This window comes from Aspergillus neoniger (genome assembly GCF_003184625.1).
Source record: "Aspergillus neoniger CBS 115656 unplaced genomic scaffold BO87scaffold_16, whole genome shotgun sequence".
Lineage (NCBI taxonomy): Eukaryota > Fungi > Ascomycota > Eurotiomycetes > Eurotiales > Aspergillaceae > Aspergillus > Aspergillus neoniger.
In genome coordinates, this window is record NW_020291144.1 from 355,525 (window position 1) to 370,450 (window position 14,926).

At 50.8% G+C, this 14,926-nt stretch overlaps 2 protein-coding genes across 2 annotated transcripts; both read right to left on the bottom strand.

The window, feature by feature from the left end:
- Positions 1 to 188: 188 nt before the first annotated feature.
- Positions 189 to 2,878, bottom strand: BO87DRAFT_459121 (putative sister chromatid separation protein (Src1); the record flags this gene model as incomplete). Its single annotated transcript, XM_025628927.1, has 2 exons — positions 936 to 2,878; positions 189 to 810 (listed from the first exon to the last, which is right to left on the bottom strand). The coding sequence occupies exons 1-2, from the start codon at positions 2,513 to 2,515 to the stop codon at positions 189 to 191; spliced, it is 2,202 nt and encodes a 733-aa protein (XP_025479740.1). The 5' UTR covers positions 2,516 to 2,878.
- Positions 2,879 to 3,520: 642 nt separating this feature from the next.
- On the bottom strand, positions 3,521 to 9,850 carry acyA (adenylate cyclase acyA; the record flags this gene model as incomplete). Its single annotated transcript, XM_025624772.1, has 3 exons — positions 3,521 to 3,814; positions 3,875 to 9,130; positions 9,257 to 9,850. The coding sequence occupies 3 exons, from the start codon at positions 9,848 to 9,850 to the stop codon at positions 3,521 to 3,523; spliced, it is 6,144 nt and encodes a 2,047-aa protein (XP_025479741.1).
- Positions 9,851 to 14,926: the final 5,076 nt, after the last annotated feature.

Sequence of the window (14,926 nt, forward strand, 5' to 3'; positions counted from 1 at the left end):
ATCCACACCGCCAAAACATTGTACGAACAAAGTGCAGCTGAATTGGAACACGACGAGCAAAATTGACTGCTTATTTCAAAATCCTGAACTGCAGGGGAATCCTAATAGTGTATACACGAAGTTGTAAATAATGTAGAGGGCAAAGTATGATTTCCAAGAAGGGAATAAGGACGAAACAGAGCAGACCTTCAGTAGATAGGCCTGCCCTCATCCCATTTGCGCAATTCTCTCGGGCTCTGCGCCAGCGTGGCCTCTCCAACGGGCTGGTCACGGCTTTGCTCGGCAGTTAGTGGAGAGAAATGCACCTTACCGCTCTCACGGCCTGTTGCAGTGCTACTCTCGATCTCGCTCCGGACACTGCCAATCCCACCGATCCACTCCCAGACGCGAGCAACATCTCCACCACGGCCCTCACGAACTGAAGCGCGAACGTTGGCATTGCCCTCCACTACACTGCGAACTCGCTTCCACAATGCTTCACGCCGACTTCCGCGCAGCTCTGAACGGAGTACGTCGTCGCGCAATTGACCAATGGGAATATAGGGCTCGCGAGCAGCACCCCTAGCGTGAAGGGCAGCTTGCGTCGCCAGGCGGTCGAGTGTCGTAGCGACTAATTCCGGGACTCGAGCCATATCAGAACGGCGAGCCCGGACTCTTGAGCGTGCGTAAAGGACTACACATGCGCAGAGAGCTAGAACCGAAAGAGGGAATCGATACGCGACGAGAGAGAGTCGGATGTTGCGGCGGAAGGCGCATGTGAGAGGGAGACGGCTGACGGAGGTCGAGGTGAGGGTGAGGACAGAGGATGGTCTGTAATCATGTTGTCGCCTCTGTTAGTTCCGTGAAAACACATCAGAATCTGATTCCTTCGGTGCCACCATAGTGTCCGGGCAGGTGTGATAGAGCCTCCAGATTAGGAAAGTTGATCGACTTACTGCTTCATTCTGGTAACAACCTCCTCCCTTCCAATCACCTCACCCAGAGCTCCCTTCCAAAGGTCATCAAACTCTGTGTCACTCATGCCTTTCCGGCGCTGTCTCCCCACTTCCTGTTTCAAATCGGATTCGCTGATTTCTGCACCGACGGTGCCTTCCTCATCCTGCGCCAGCTCCCCACACTCCCACTTCGCCCTGCGATCACGCAATGCTTCCAGAGCCTTATCCGCGACAGCCTTTACACGACGTGCTTTCTCGCTGTCTGGCTCACAGGTGGGGGGCAGCGGAACCAACCCTCCAAGAGACAGCGGATGCGCCTTAAGCAGGAAGTCGTGTTCACAGCGAGCTTCAAAGTTAGGGTAGCAGAATGCGTGCGGGGGGCATGGTTCACATTGAGGTTCAAGGACATTGGCCCATTCAGGGACCCTGGTTTCGGCCAAGGACCAAGTGGGTTTGCCAATGCCGCAGAATCCGATCTCAATCTTCTCCTTACGCCACCAAGCACCGAAACTGGCGAACAATATGACGAGGATAACCCAAGGCGCTGCACGGCTTGCAGTTCCCTGTTTTTGTGGCCGCCGGCTTGGAACACTGTACATCAAGTCGGCGTGCTCCCTCTCGAGCGCCAACTGCTCGTCTGGTGTAAATTCCTCGCCTGCACTAAAGTCGCTGTCCTCCTCGTACTTGATTGGATCAAAATTCTGTGGAGGAGTTCTCATATTTGAGATGGGGGGCTCGAATGGTGACCGCTTTGATGGAGTAGCACCATGCTGATCGTGCAGATCCGCTGGCGTGACGGACTTCCTTGACCGCAGACCGCTACTCAAGGCAGGCGATTCGAGCGAAAACCGCGAGCTGCTCTTTCTTTCCGATCTATGACTAGACGGCCTCGGGCTCTTGTATTCCCAACGGGCTGGCGATCCACTTTGGAAGGGATTATCATCGGTGAAAACGCTCTCCTCCTTCGGTTCGAGTTTAATGGCAGAAACCGGGGGTTCGGGGTTCACAGATGGTGTCATTTCGCTGCGTCTGGGTTTCCTGGCAGTGGACTTCCGTGGTGTCATGGTGTCAGTTGCCACAGGTGTTGCCAACATATCGTCCTGCGGCTCCGTGTCTGACGTGCGGTATCTTCTCGATTGCGATCTCGGGATAGATTTCCTCGAGCTCACCGACGGAGTAGCTGTAGCATTTCTTTCCTCAGTGTCGGCTGTCGATGCTCTGACACTTGCTCTAGAGCGTCCCCTTCTTCCGGTGGCTGTCGATACCGTAGACGGTGTAGGCGGGGGTGGCATCGAGTCTCTCGCCGGAGTTCCGCGCTGGTCGTCATAGTCGCTCGCATCTGACGTCGCGCGACTTCCCATGTCTGTGATACCCTCGCTGGTTCTCCTGACTCTCTCGCGCTCTCTCAATAGCTTTCGGGCCTGGGGCATAACTTCCGCCTCCAGGATGCTGATAAGTTGAGCCTTCTTGGCCGAAGCAGGGTAGGGAACATCGTGGCTAACAAGGATGGATCGCAGACGCGGTACGGTGAGGGAATTGAGATCAAAATCCGGAGCAAGATACTCCAGAGCGTCCGCCATGGTGGAAGCGATTCGCGTAGCTTATCAACGCCACGAAAACCGATGTTTTAAAGGAAAAGGCGGATGGGGTTTTGTGGAGAGGGAAAAAATTGAACGGACGGATGGGAAGGAAAGATCTTCCTGGTCTCCGCTCTTTTGGTGAGAACCTTGATTATTGTGCAGCCCCCAGCTCGTCAATGACGGAAGTAGCCGTTAATCGATGGTCTCCAGGGCAACCAAGCGGGGCCGTGGCAAGAAAAGCCAACTGGCCGATTGAGGGTAACAAATAGGACCGGATTCGATATACCAAACCTATCTAGAATTAAAAACGATAGGAATTCGATTCGAGTCTGACGGGAGTGATGAGAAGGGGAGAGAAGAGAAAGGGTCAAATTGGAGCACGGATACGGCAAGATGAGCAAGCTGGCCTTGGCCCCCCCGTCATGCAAACAAATCATAACAAACGCTGGTCATCACGTGAGCGGGAGGCAACGCGCCTGAGGTCGCCACTCGTGGCGCATGTCTCCAGACAATAGCTACTTAGATATCCTATATAGTGACACTTTATATAGTCGATAGTGCTGTCCGGTTAATGGCAGATATTCCCAGGGTATCGCACATGGTGAATAGGCCGATAAATGCATCTCACCAGGCGTCAAGACTCATCGTCTAGAGGCTTCATACAGTTATCAGGCGCAATGTTACGATCCGCCGTACTCGATATATAGCTTATACATTTACGAGGTAGCCACCAGATAAAATGAGAATTCGCTTTTACATTTCCATTAGATGCACAGTAACCAAGAAGTTGGGGAAGAAAGATACCACCAAGAAGGAGATAAAAGGGCAAGAAAGACGAACCCCACCCTTCCAAGGCTCCAACCTATGCTGTGAATTCACACTTCCCACCAACCCAAGAGACGCCGCTCTGCAGTAGAATAAAAAGAAGCTAAAAAGAAAAGTGCAATGAATACAATAGAGATGTGAAGAATGTAAACCTTGCCAGAATTATAATCAGGATGGATTTCAAGGACGAGGTCCGCCAGGGTTATACTCGTCAGATGGCGGTCCCATATGAAGATAGGACGACGAGGCAGAGTCATAGTTGCTCTCACCGTTGCTATACTGGGGGTCGGTGTATGTATAGCTAGTTGCAGTGCCAGCACTGGCATCAATTTGCTCCTTTAGAGCTCGGAATTCTGCGAGCTGAGCTTGTAGTTGTTGCATCACGTCTGTAATCGGTACAGCGTGGTCATTGAGCTGGTCGCCTGGCCGGAAGGGCCGCATCATGTTTCGAATGAAGAGTGTAGTGATACAGACCTAGGGAATGTCAGTGCATCTCGCATATAGTCTAGATATTTGATCCATCGTGTCACTTACCTCGATGCGAGTTACCTGCTGCTCAACTAGGCTTATCACAGTCGAGTCTGCAAGCTCACCACCATGGTTTTTGACCACATTGAATAGAGCTACATTCGGCTCCTTCAGTCGAGCTTCACCCGGGTACTCCAATGCAGCGCAAAGCCTCTCTAGACGAAGAGTAATTTCCCACAACCGCCAAATCAAATCCGTTTGGATTTCCAGTTGAGAATGCTTGCTGATAGTAGTTGGGGCAAGCTCATTGCTTGCGTCTTTGTCCAACGTCGTCAATCGTCCCGACAAGCCATGCGGATAGATGAGATAGAGCGGTTCCGGATTTTCTAGTCCCTTTAGCTTGCGCTCACCCTGGTCCTTTATCACGAATCCCTGGCTGTTGAGTTGCTGCAGCTCCCGACGAATGTTGTGCCCGAGGGTATCATACGCATAGCTTTCTTCCGAACCTGTCGACGCAGCCCGTTCGCTATCGGCAAATATCTCCAGGTTGCGTTGAATATCACTCATGAAGTCCGACGATACGAAAATTTGGCCACCATCAGCGACCGCGGAGATTCGTGATGCTCGGTTCACCATTGGCCCAAAATAGTCCATACGGTTGGTGACAGGATCTTTCTCACAAACAGGTTCGCCCCAGTGAGAGCCCATCCTGACGGACAAACCCCTGAAAATGATGTTGTTTTCCGTATCATAGACCACTTGGCATTGGGGCTGCTCAAGGATCTCCGTCGGCCATTCGGCGTCAAGAAGCTGTGTCTGGCAGTTGAAGCACCACAGCAAAGCAGCTGTGGTGGTAGAGAAAGCGACCATAAAGGCATCACCTTCAGTCTTCACTTCATATCCCCCTATGATACCCAGCTGTCGACGAAGGATGTCGTTATGGATCTGAATGGCCGAACGCATCGCATCAGGACAGGTCTCCCAAAGACTGGTCGACTTCTTGATATCAGTGAAGATGATTGCCAGTTCACCAACGGGGGCGTCCACGTAATTGAATCGAGCGAGCCGGGAGTCACCAGGCGCATCACGCGGCTTCTTGGTGCGCTTGGTACTGGGAATAATCTGTTCCTCGGGGGGCCCAACCATCGAAAGACTTGGCCGGGTCCTAATCTTCTCCCGTCGCTTGAGATCACCCACACCTAGAATCATCACCATTAACTTGTTGGTCGCACCAAAAGATATGGCCAGGTCTCTGATCTTCTGGGCTGCGATCATGAGATCTCTTCGTTCAGCCCTGGTCACATCGACTACCAGATCCGGCGTCACGTAGTCCCACAACTCTCTAGATGCGAGGATGACCATCTCATCCTGCTCAGTCAGATTTACGTGCATGGTGTGAGGAGCTGCGATGACAGCGGGCATCATTGGGAAGTGTCCAAAAGCTCTTGACACGGTGAGGACGTCGTTCAATTTGCCGGTCCGGGAGACAAACCCTCCGGCGTCGCGGATTCTTGCCCTTTCATGTGTTTCGGCAGGATCATGGTTTTGAGTCAGGTGTCTCAAGGAGCCGTCCGCTTTGACGAGGATCGCCTGGGCATCGCCAACATTTGCGACATAGAGGTCCATGTTATTGAGGTACATGACGGTCGCAACGCCGCCGAGATCAATGTCGTCTTTGGTAAGCCGAACTTTCCTCTGATCGGTTGAATCTTCCTGATACTGCCGGACATCCTGATCCAGCGACTTGTAGCAAGCGAAGGCCATATTCTTATTCAGAGTCAAGAACGCCCTCCGGAGCGCATCAAGCGGTGTCTCGTGCTGCTCGGGGCGCATTCTTTTCAACTCAGAAGAGAAAGTATGGATGAAGTTCTCGTGAAGAAATTTGGCAATTCTTGAACCTCCGCTGGATTGAGACTGCCCGTCAAACATACCCACGACCGTTTCAACCTTGTCCGGCTTCAAACGAGGCACAATCATATCGAAGATAGAAAGATGCTCGCTTTTGCCGAGAAAGTCAGCCATACCGTATGCGAGTGAGCCCGCAAGTGAAGCAGACGTCCTGACCCGACGATCTTCGTTTTCCTCAGGGATCGTTGTAATTGTGAGAGTGACATCCATCAATCCCAGAACGCGCAAATGGGTGAGAGAAGTGAAATCGGTGAGGTTTGTCTGATGCTTTGGTTGTTGCTGTTGGTTCGACAGGGAAGAGCCAGGAGGTTTGATCTCAAGCCGTTTATTTCCCGAAAAGTTGAGGTATTTGAGGTTTCGATTCCAATTCCAGTTCCAGTCATAGGGCCAGTTGGAGACATTATACTTCAGAGAGTTGCTGCCAACATCCAGAATTGAGAGTTTGCTGACCTTACAGAGCTCGGCGGGAAGCACTTGGAAGCGATTCGCGTTGATGTGAAGAACCCTCAGGCTGCTTCCTTCTTCAAGGTCATCGGAAGGAAGCGATGTCAGTTCATTGCCAGAGATGTACAATTCGGTCAGCAGCGGCCAACGTCTCAGCAGTCCCTGGGGGAGCTCGGTCAATTCATTGTACGACAGGTTAACAATGCGCAGCTCCGGGATGAGTGAAAGTTCACGAAATATGTCGTCTTCCAAACGATTGTCAGCCAGGTACAGATTCCGAAGTGACCCGCCAAATGTCGTCGCCACATGCTGAGAGAAATTGGAGTCCTTGCGTGAAGATGGACTGCCGTCAGTCAGTGAACGAGATGCAGCAGAGACTTTCCTGCCTTGGCCGAGGGAGGATGCGACAGAGGGCTTCCGGTAAGCGCCCCCGTTTGGAGAGCTTCCAGTGCTAAGCACGCCGCCCGATGTTTGGCTTGGTCGTCGAGCCTCTTGCTCCTCCAAAGCACCTAGCTCCTCATAGCTAGGTGTTGTCGATACGCCAGGCGTTGCGGCGGGTGTGCCGATCGGTTCGCTGGGGACCTGAGGCTGCGGGCTTCCATGCTTCGGGAAACCTTCAAGGACGTTCGAAGAGACGTTCAGAGTCTCGAGCCTCAGGCAGTGCCATATTTCTGGCGGTAGCTTTCTCAGATTGCATTCCCTCAAGTTGAGATACTTGAGCTCCGTCAAGCAGCCAATGGTGGCGGGAAGAGCAGCGAGGGGATTCTTGATCATGCTGAAGTGCTCAAGCTTGCGCAATTTGCCTATGTGAGGTGACATTGAAACAAAGTGATTCTTGTCTAGAATAACCTTTGTCAGATTAGGTAAATTTTCGAAGAAAGTATCACGCAATTGAACAAGCTTGGCAGACGCAATATTGAGAGACGTCAATGTGGGTATAGGTGCGTCGATTTCGAATTGAGTCATAGGACAATGGTCAAGTGCCAAAGTTCTGAGTTTTGGGAACGATCCCTTGAACTTCGATATAGCATTGTGTCCAATAGCTACCTGCTCCAGGCGAGGGAGAACACACAGTGTGTCAATGTTCGTGATTTCATTGAACCTTGCGTCTATTTCTTTCAAATTGACGAGATCTCTGAAGGTATCGTCTAAAGCACCTCTGACTATGTTGTTCGTCATCCAAATCCGCTCGAGTGTCGCGAGCTTGCCGATTTGTGGCAATTCTGAGATATTATTGAAGCTGATGTCTAGATCAACTAGACTCTTCAGGCCGCAGAGGAGGTCAGGGAACACCTTGAAGTTGTTCGACGATATGTTGAGGCTCCTCAAGTACTGGAAGTTACCGAAGTAACTGGGCAACTTGGTGAGCCTATTGTTGGCCATCTTTATGCTGACAAGTCCGTGCAACCTGTCAAGGTTGGCATGAGTCAGGTCCTCCAAGAAGTTATTGGACACGTCCAGATATGTCAGCCGACTTGCAAGTCCAAAACTTGCAGGAAGTCTAAGAGCCTCATTCCCAATGAACTTGATTTCTCGCAGATTGATGCATCCCTGAATAAAGTCCTTCGGTACGTCCAAAGCCAGATTCTTCGATAGGTTCAGCGAAATAATCTCGGGCGCTTTCTTGTAAAGACCAATGGGGATCGTAACAAGGCTTCTATTCGACAGGTCCACATGGCTGAACTTCTGCTGAGCTTTGCCGAGGGGATCATTGCCATCGATGATGTAGCCAGTGATCCTGGCCGGTAGAAATGTGAAGCGCAGAATGTAACTGTGATCTTCCCGGCCGACCTCTTCGATACGGTCTTTCTCAGTATAACCCACTTGTTCGAGCATTCGTTTCTGCATGAGAATGGGCATCTCCGTCTGGTCAAGCTGTCTTGAAAGGTCATTCTTCTGCATGACTAGTTCGTAATTACTGATATGTTCGGTGAGGAAAGACTTTCGACTGAGTCCATGAACCAGGTCTGCGACAGTGGCGTATAACCCACCCGAGAGCGTAGCGAATGTAGCATCTGGACGGAAGATCCGTATGTACCAATTCGGTCCATCCGGCTCGGTAATCGTAGGGCCAGGTTCAGAGGTGTCCTGGGGGAGTAAGGTAGACGGCTCGTTCTGCTTCTTCACATGCCAACTTTCCGGAGCGTCCCAATTACCCGCGGGCACCGCATCACGCCGTCTTGTTTCCTCGGATCGAATGGAAGCACCATCAAACGTCTTGCTCTTTGCGCTCGGTGATGGTGGGTTTACAATACCTTCCATGTGAGTGAGGTCTGTATCGAGCTCCCACACATTGGATCTGTCGGGTTGTCTGATTTCCTTTCCGGGAGGAACCTCATTGGCATGACCTCGACGACCTCTCAATTTCGCAGAGCTGATGGCTAAGCCTTTGCCGTCCCTTCTGCGCTCGTTATCTCCCGAATCGGCCAAGCGAGAGGATGTTCCGCTTTCGATACTGCCCTGCCGTCCACGCCTGGCAGGCGATGCTTCACGTCGAGACAACTTCGAAGCAGCAGCTTTAGTGGTCTCTTGTACTGCCTTCGACCCGGTGATGTTCTTCAAATGACCGTGTTTCGGACGGCGTATCTTGTCGAGGAAAGACCGCTTACTCGTCTGTGCCCCAGGCGAATTTTGGCCCTGTTCTCTGGAGTAGGCACTTTGGACGCTTGGAGTTGGACTGGTTGAACGGCCAACAAGTGTCGTTGTCGAAGTCATCGGAGTTGGGTAGTTCAAGCTGCCTTCTCTAGACGGCCGAAGACCCAGAGATAGATCGTCTCGTCCCGTTGCTGGGCGATTAGAATAGCCTGCTAAATCACCAGCGGCTGTCGGTTTCTCTTCCTTGCTTCGTGAGTGGCGGTGGCCGCTGAAATGCCGGCGGGATTGGTCTCTCTGGGATACCGACCCGCGTTGGCCATCAGCCGTCGTTGTGGGTGCTTCTCGGACAGGAGCTTCGCCATACTGGGGTATATCCTGAGATAGTTTTACATTAGCTTCCTGCTGCCCAAAGGATACCAGTCACGTAATATACAGCGAGCAAAAAAGATGACGGGCTGCTGTATAAGAACGAACAAAAGCATACTAGGCGCCGAAACTTACGTTAAAACTTTGGTATAACCACGGAGTGATTTCGCTCGAAGGGAGAGGGGTATGAGGTCTCGCTTGATTTGGAGCCGGTGAAGTTCCTGGGTTTCGGGAGCCATCGGAATTGGCTCTCTCGCGTGCTCGGAATTGATCGAGGGAGGAAGGTTTCGTAGCCGAATTTTGAGTGAAATTGTCCGAGTCATGTCTCGGATCTCCATTTCCAACATACTCGTCGCCGAAAAATCCTTGCAACTTCTTTTTGAAAAGCGCACCGGCACTAGACTTGGAACCTTGGCTACTGACAGTCATGGCGCTGGCGACTGAAGGCCTTCGGTGATCACCGTTGTAGTCTAACTCTAGAGGTTCGCTCGCATATGTCTGGGCCGTTCCTGGACGGAATAAGTTGGATGCAGGAGACGCATCCTGCTCCGAATAGTCGTTGAAGAAGGTTGACGGACCATCATTAGGTGCTACCGTAGGAGAAGAAGCAAGCGAGGGTTCTGCGTCGTGCTGAGTATTGTCCGGTGGATTAAGATTTAGTTGTGGCGGCCGATTATTCGAGTTTGCTGTTGGTGAAGTGCCGGGATCCTCAGTTCCCAGCAAATTCATGGCCTTTCTGTGACTGCCAAACTGAGGAGGTTTACGTTGGTCTTTTGGGGCGAAATCTGAGCCCCAAGAAAAGATGGAAGAATAGAGGTCATTTGGATCTTTTATTGTTGGTGATGTGCAAGTCTGTGGATCTGGCCTGGTAGTAAGTCAGTAAACTGTAACCAGTATTGAAAGTCATCATGAGCCCATCGCTTTTCTGTAACTTTTCAATCATCCCATTAGATAGCGCTATGCGTGCGGTGACTGAGGCAGCATTCACCAATACGGTGAGTGAAGTAGGGTTCCAGACACATAACGACGGACATGGTAGGATATATCTAGAAGAGATGCCGAAGACAAGCCAGCATTGCACGTGGCAACGGCAGCCACCATCCGTTCTCCGTCGCCGAAAGTAATGACAGCCACATGACGACTATATCTGTAGCCTCCGACCAGAAGCAATATGAGGGAAGGAAGAGCGAGGAGGATAATGTTGCCTACCTGTCCGTATCTCTGAATCCCGATAATGGAGAAACACTGCGCGCGTTCGAAGGTTCATGATTATGCTGGGGTTGGTGGGTTCGACCTTCTCTAACAGTCTCTTGCGACAACCAGCTGTGCGCCCCTGAGCTCTCCGAGCTGCGCCGCCCTCCGGATTGATCACTGTTTCGATGCGACATGCTTCTGACTTATGAACAGTTGTTTAGGGAGGGGGCGTGGCGAAAAAGAAAACGGACGGACTGTCACCTGAAGCGGTTGCCGAAGAGGGAAATAGGGGGAAGGAGGGAAAGCATTAATGAGATCGATATCGAATTGATGGTGACCAAAAAGTGAGGGAGTTAATTATGAGCTGGTGAAGGTGTCGTGGGAGGAACTGCTGGTAGATCCGATCGGGGGGCTGATCTCGAATGGCGTGGGGATATAGATACTGCGTCGTCGGTATAGGCAAAGATTATATAAACTCTAAAAGTAACCCGAAGGTCTCAGCGAAGATGTACCACCGGCAAGGGAAGGCTTGCCACAGGCAGTTATCACAGTACGAACAGTATACGATCGTGGCACGGGGTTTAGCGTCGGGCGCGACGGTGTCAAGACGTGCTTCATGTTCTGGAGGGTGAGCGGCAGCGGTCAGGAAACGCCATCGCACATTCTGGGACGAGGACAGCCAGGCCTGCGACAGGCTTCAAGAATGACGGCAGGTGGGGGGTAGGGAGAAAAGGGGGCGGGACGGGAGAGGAACAGAAGAGTTCAGGGAATTAATAAAAGAAGAGGGGAGAAGAGGGGGGAGGAAAGGGGAATGAGAGAAAGTCAGAAAACAACCAGCATGAACCGAACAGGTGAGGTTCGCGTGGATGGGGAGTTTAGGTGGTGGTTAAAGTGGTGGTGGTGACGGTCGGCGGGAGGAGTGAACCTGCGCAGAGTTGGAAAGGCGTTGAGGCTCTGACCACGAGCAACCCGCTAAACCGGACCGAGCAGCAGCAAACAGCAGCAGCAGTAGCAGCTCCCTCTTGTGGATTTTTGGGGAGGGGGAGTGGTTCAGATTTCTGGTGGACCGCTGCTCGGAAGCTACTGTAAGCTCCCTCCCATGAAAAGTCCCCAACTGGTTTGACCGGTGGGCATGATGTCAAGATCCGACTGGTCTACTTCTCTGTCGCTCCAAAAGGGTCGTACCGATTGGGACAAAGTCCCGATACCTTAGAGGCTTGAGTTTGCATTTTCGGCATGAGAAATCTTATTATTAAGATTTAATCCGCCAGCTCAGATTCACTTTGTTGAACCATTTAGGGAGCTTTCAAGGGTCATTTCCGGGGCATGCATGGTCCGTGAGGATGTCCGTGCTTCAACAGGATACATACACTACGGCAGATAATCACAACTAGCTTGCGATGCTACTTACTACTACTGTAGCACACACAAGTGACACAACACCTTTATGGAAGCCGGGATACCCGGCAAAACTTCCACGGCCCTTGTCCGGCAAGTTTTTAGTCATCCCAAATCCTGACGGTTAAAGCGGCATTGGTTGAATAATGGGCTGAGATTTTGAGCAGCTGATGATACTTGGTAAGTTTCAGCTGTCTATCCAGACACGCCTTTTTCCTTTTTTTTTTCTTTTTCATAAGCGAACGGAGTATCTACAGTACGGTCAACACTACCGGGACTGTCCTACCAATCAGATCTCATGTCATCCCACTCCTGAGCAAGGACTCCTGCACATGAGCGATTGTGGCGTTCCGTTGATCGCCAGATCATTGCACCTTGAGCAAGGAGTCTAGGGAGTACCGGAGGCAGCATGCTATTTATTTGCGGTTCAATCTCTCCAAGTCACCGTCGTTGAAAAGCCGCATTGTACTCGGTACTTTCTAAATATAAGACACCTTACTAGTAATTTTGATGGACCCAATTAATGGCTTGGTGGTCCATGCTCTTTAGGGATATTGTTCCGAATATGCAGCAAATCTTTGATCCTTGAACTGCCCCCACTGGCTCAACCCCACACCGTCACTTTTCATTCTTTTGCGCCCGTCCTTCCCATTGAGGAGTTTCGGAGCGCTCGCTTAGGTACGAGTTGTCTGCGTAGCCGGTATGGTTTGGGGCACTTTTCTGCGAAAGAGGGGGGGAGCTCCTATGGCCATAGCGGTTTCACTCTGGTTACGAGAGAATCGAATATGTGGGCAACCAAGAACCCTCTGAAACATACTTGTTTGTTTCAGGAATTTCCCTTCTAATATGACCCTTTTACCCCTTGTATAAAACGAAGAGGCATGTTCAGGAGCGGTGCAAGGTGGATGAGATGGAAAAGACGAAATTAAATATATGTTGATCGACCTGGACGGATGCGGTATAGGATTAGTAGTTACTGTAAGTAAGTTTCGGCGACACTCCTACCCTTCTAGGTTTGCGGGTGTACAAAACAAATGACACATCCCATATCAGTAAGGTTAACCGAGCTGGGCAATTGCAAAGATACAGCACTAGCCAGTGCCCCTTTTAGAAGGTGGAAAGCAGATTCTCAACACCTGTTCAACAGAATTGCTTTTGTCGTACAAATAAGCAATGTCGAAATGGGGGCCATTGGGTATGGTTCCACTGCCATATTCTTGCTCTTGGACAATGTTCGAGTAGTATCCGTTGACCTATAGCGCCACAGATGTTGGGTGCACGCAGTGCACCACACTGTTTGAAGTCTTCTGCCTATATATTCGAAGTGGTGCTACTATCTAACTATTAGAAATACCTTGACGGTATCGAAGCCTGAGTAATATGCTGAAAATATATATTACTATTATCCCGGGGTATTATCATTCTTAGGGTTTCGATTTTCGCCAATGGCAACAACTCTTCGAATCTTCAGGGTTAGAGAATACTATATATACAAAGTATGCTACTATTGGCCGGATATCTATACCATGGACCGATTGAAAAAGGCACCAACCTGGAGCACTACTACTTTTAGCATGCAGGCAGACATCACAGTTGACCCGCATAATGGGGCGCAGTAGAGATGCATCTCCATGAGGAGATCGGAAGTGCTACGTAGTCGGGTTAATAATTCCGAATGGCACCTGCAGGTCACTGATGAAGCAAAGAGCACCCCTCGAGAATTGTATCCAAGTAAAGAGGGATTACCTGATGCCTATGAACGGCTCTGCCTGATCTGAAACCATTTTACATCCTACTACGGGCATATGTAAAGTGACAGTTCCCACGGTTGGATGTCCTGGACTGTTCTAGGTGCGCTAGAAGAGAGTGTTCGTTTGGCTCAGTTACTTGTTAGGGTGCGACGATGTCATACTGCCCAAGAACATAGTTGACGCTCGAGAGATGGAATTTGATCATACTGTATCTGGTTGAAAGTCAATTTTTTGCGATGGTTCCCCAGAAAACACATATACTTCGCCATCGCCAAGCCACAGCGTCGCTCTGATATCAGCGGCTAAGCGGGGCATGTCAATTAACCATGGTGGCTCTACAATTATCTGTGAACAAGGTTTGGGTAGACAGGGGCTGTGTCACCTGAACACAGTGAGATAATTAATAGAGAGCAGAATTTTGCTCTACGTGAAGCTGCTTCCCGTGGTGGGTGGAGCGTAAGCATGAATCGGACATGGCAGAGAGGCCCACGAGAAAATCCTGCAGCAAAGCGGAATGATGTCTGCCAGATAGACTAGCCAGGAGCTACTTCTTATAAAAAGAGATATTGTTGGGTTGTGGTTCTAGATCACCAGGGTCCCGATAGCCTGATAGGTGCCGATGGAAAAAGAGGAGGCTGGGGGTGGAGCGGACGGGCGGTGATCGACTCCAACTCAGGTGGCGGTTGATGCTATTGTTGGAACGACCGCCGCTGTCCTCAAGCGGTCGATGGCTGTATAGGACATGCTGCAGAGCACGAAATCTCAGGGTGTACTACGGGGTACGGAATACTTATCTGCCGTTTAATATGCGAAAGGTGTCAAGTGATGGCCTGTCCTGGTATTGTGGTTTGGACTGACGGGTAGACAGCTTATTGCCTATTCAAGTAAGCAAAGTTACTTTGGTGGAAAGTGGGCGGCGCCTGCCGCTGAGAATGTTAGATCCTTCATTGATACATCTTGTATCAAGAGCAGACAACATTGAAAGCTACTAAACAAAGGTTTGAGAGAATTGCTATCGAGCTGATAGGTCCATCCCATTCCTTAGGGATAATACTTTTGCCTATTCGATACTCCACACAGAGAGATCATTCAAACTCATTTCCTTGTGGTCGCATCCTCTACGTAAGGTACAGTCATGGTCGACAGTCCTAAGCCAATCAGCGGGGCGGATGGGGCGGTGATGAGGCCCCATGAGCGACCCGGTGACTGCCCGATCGGGCATAATGGCGATGACGGGCCCGAGATGGAGCAACAGCAAAAGCGAGGAGGCTGGACCAAGAAAACCATCAGTCCGACCTTTCGATGGAGTACGAGGAGTCGGAGCTGTCCACACGGACGGTGAGAAGTGCACCTTCCTCCGCAACTAATTTCGTCTGTGCCTTAAATATGATTACGTCCCTACTCTTGGCTTGTGAATGATGGCTGCCTCGAGTTTGACTCCTCACTACCACCACCGGCACCT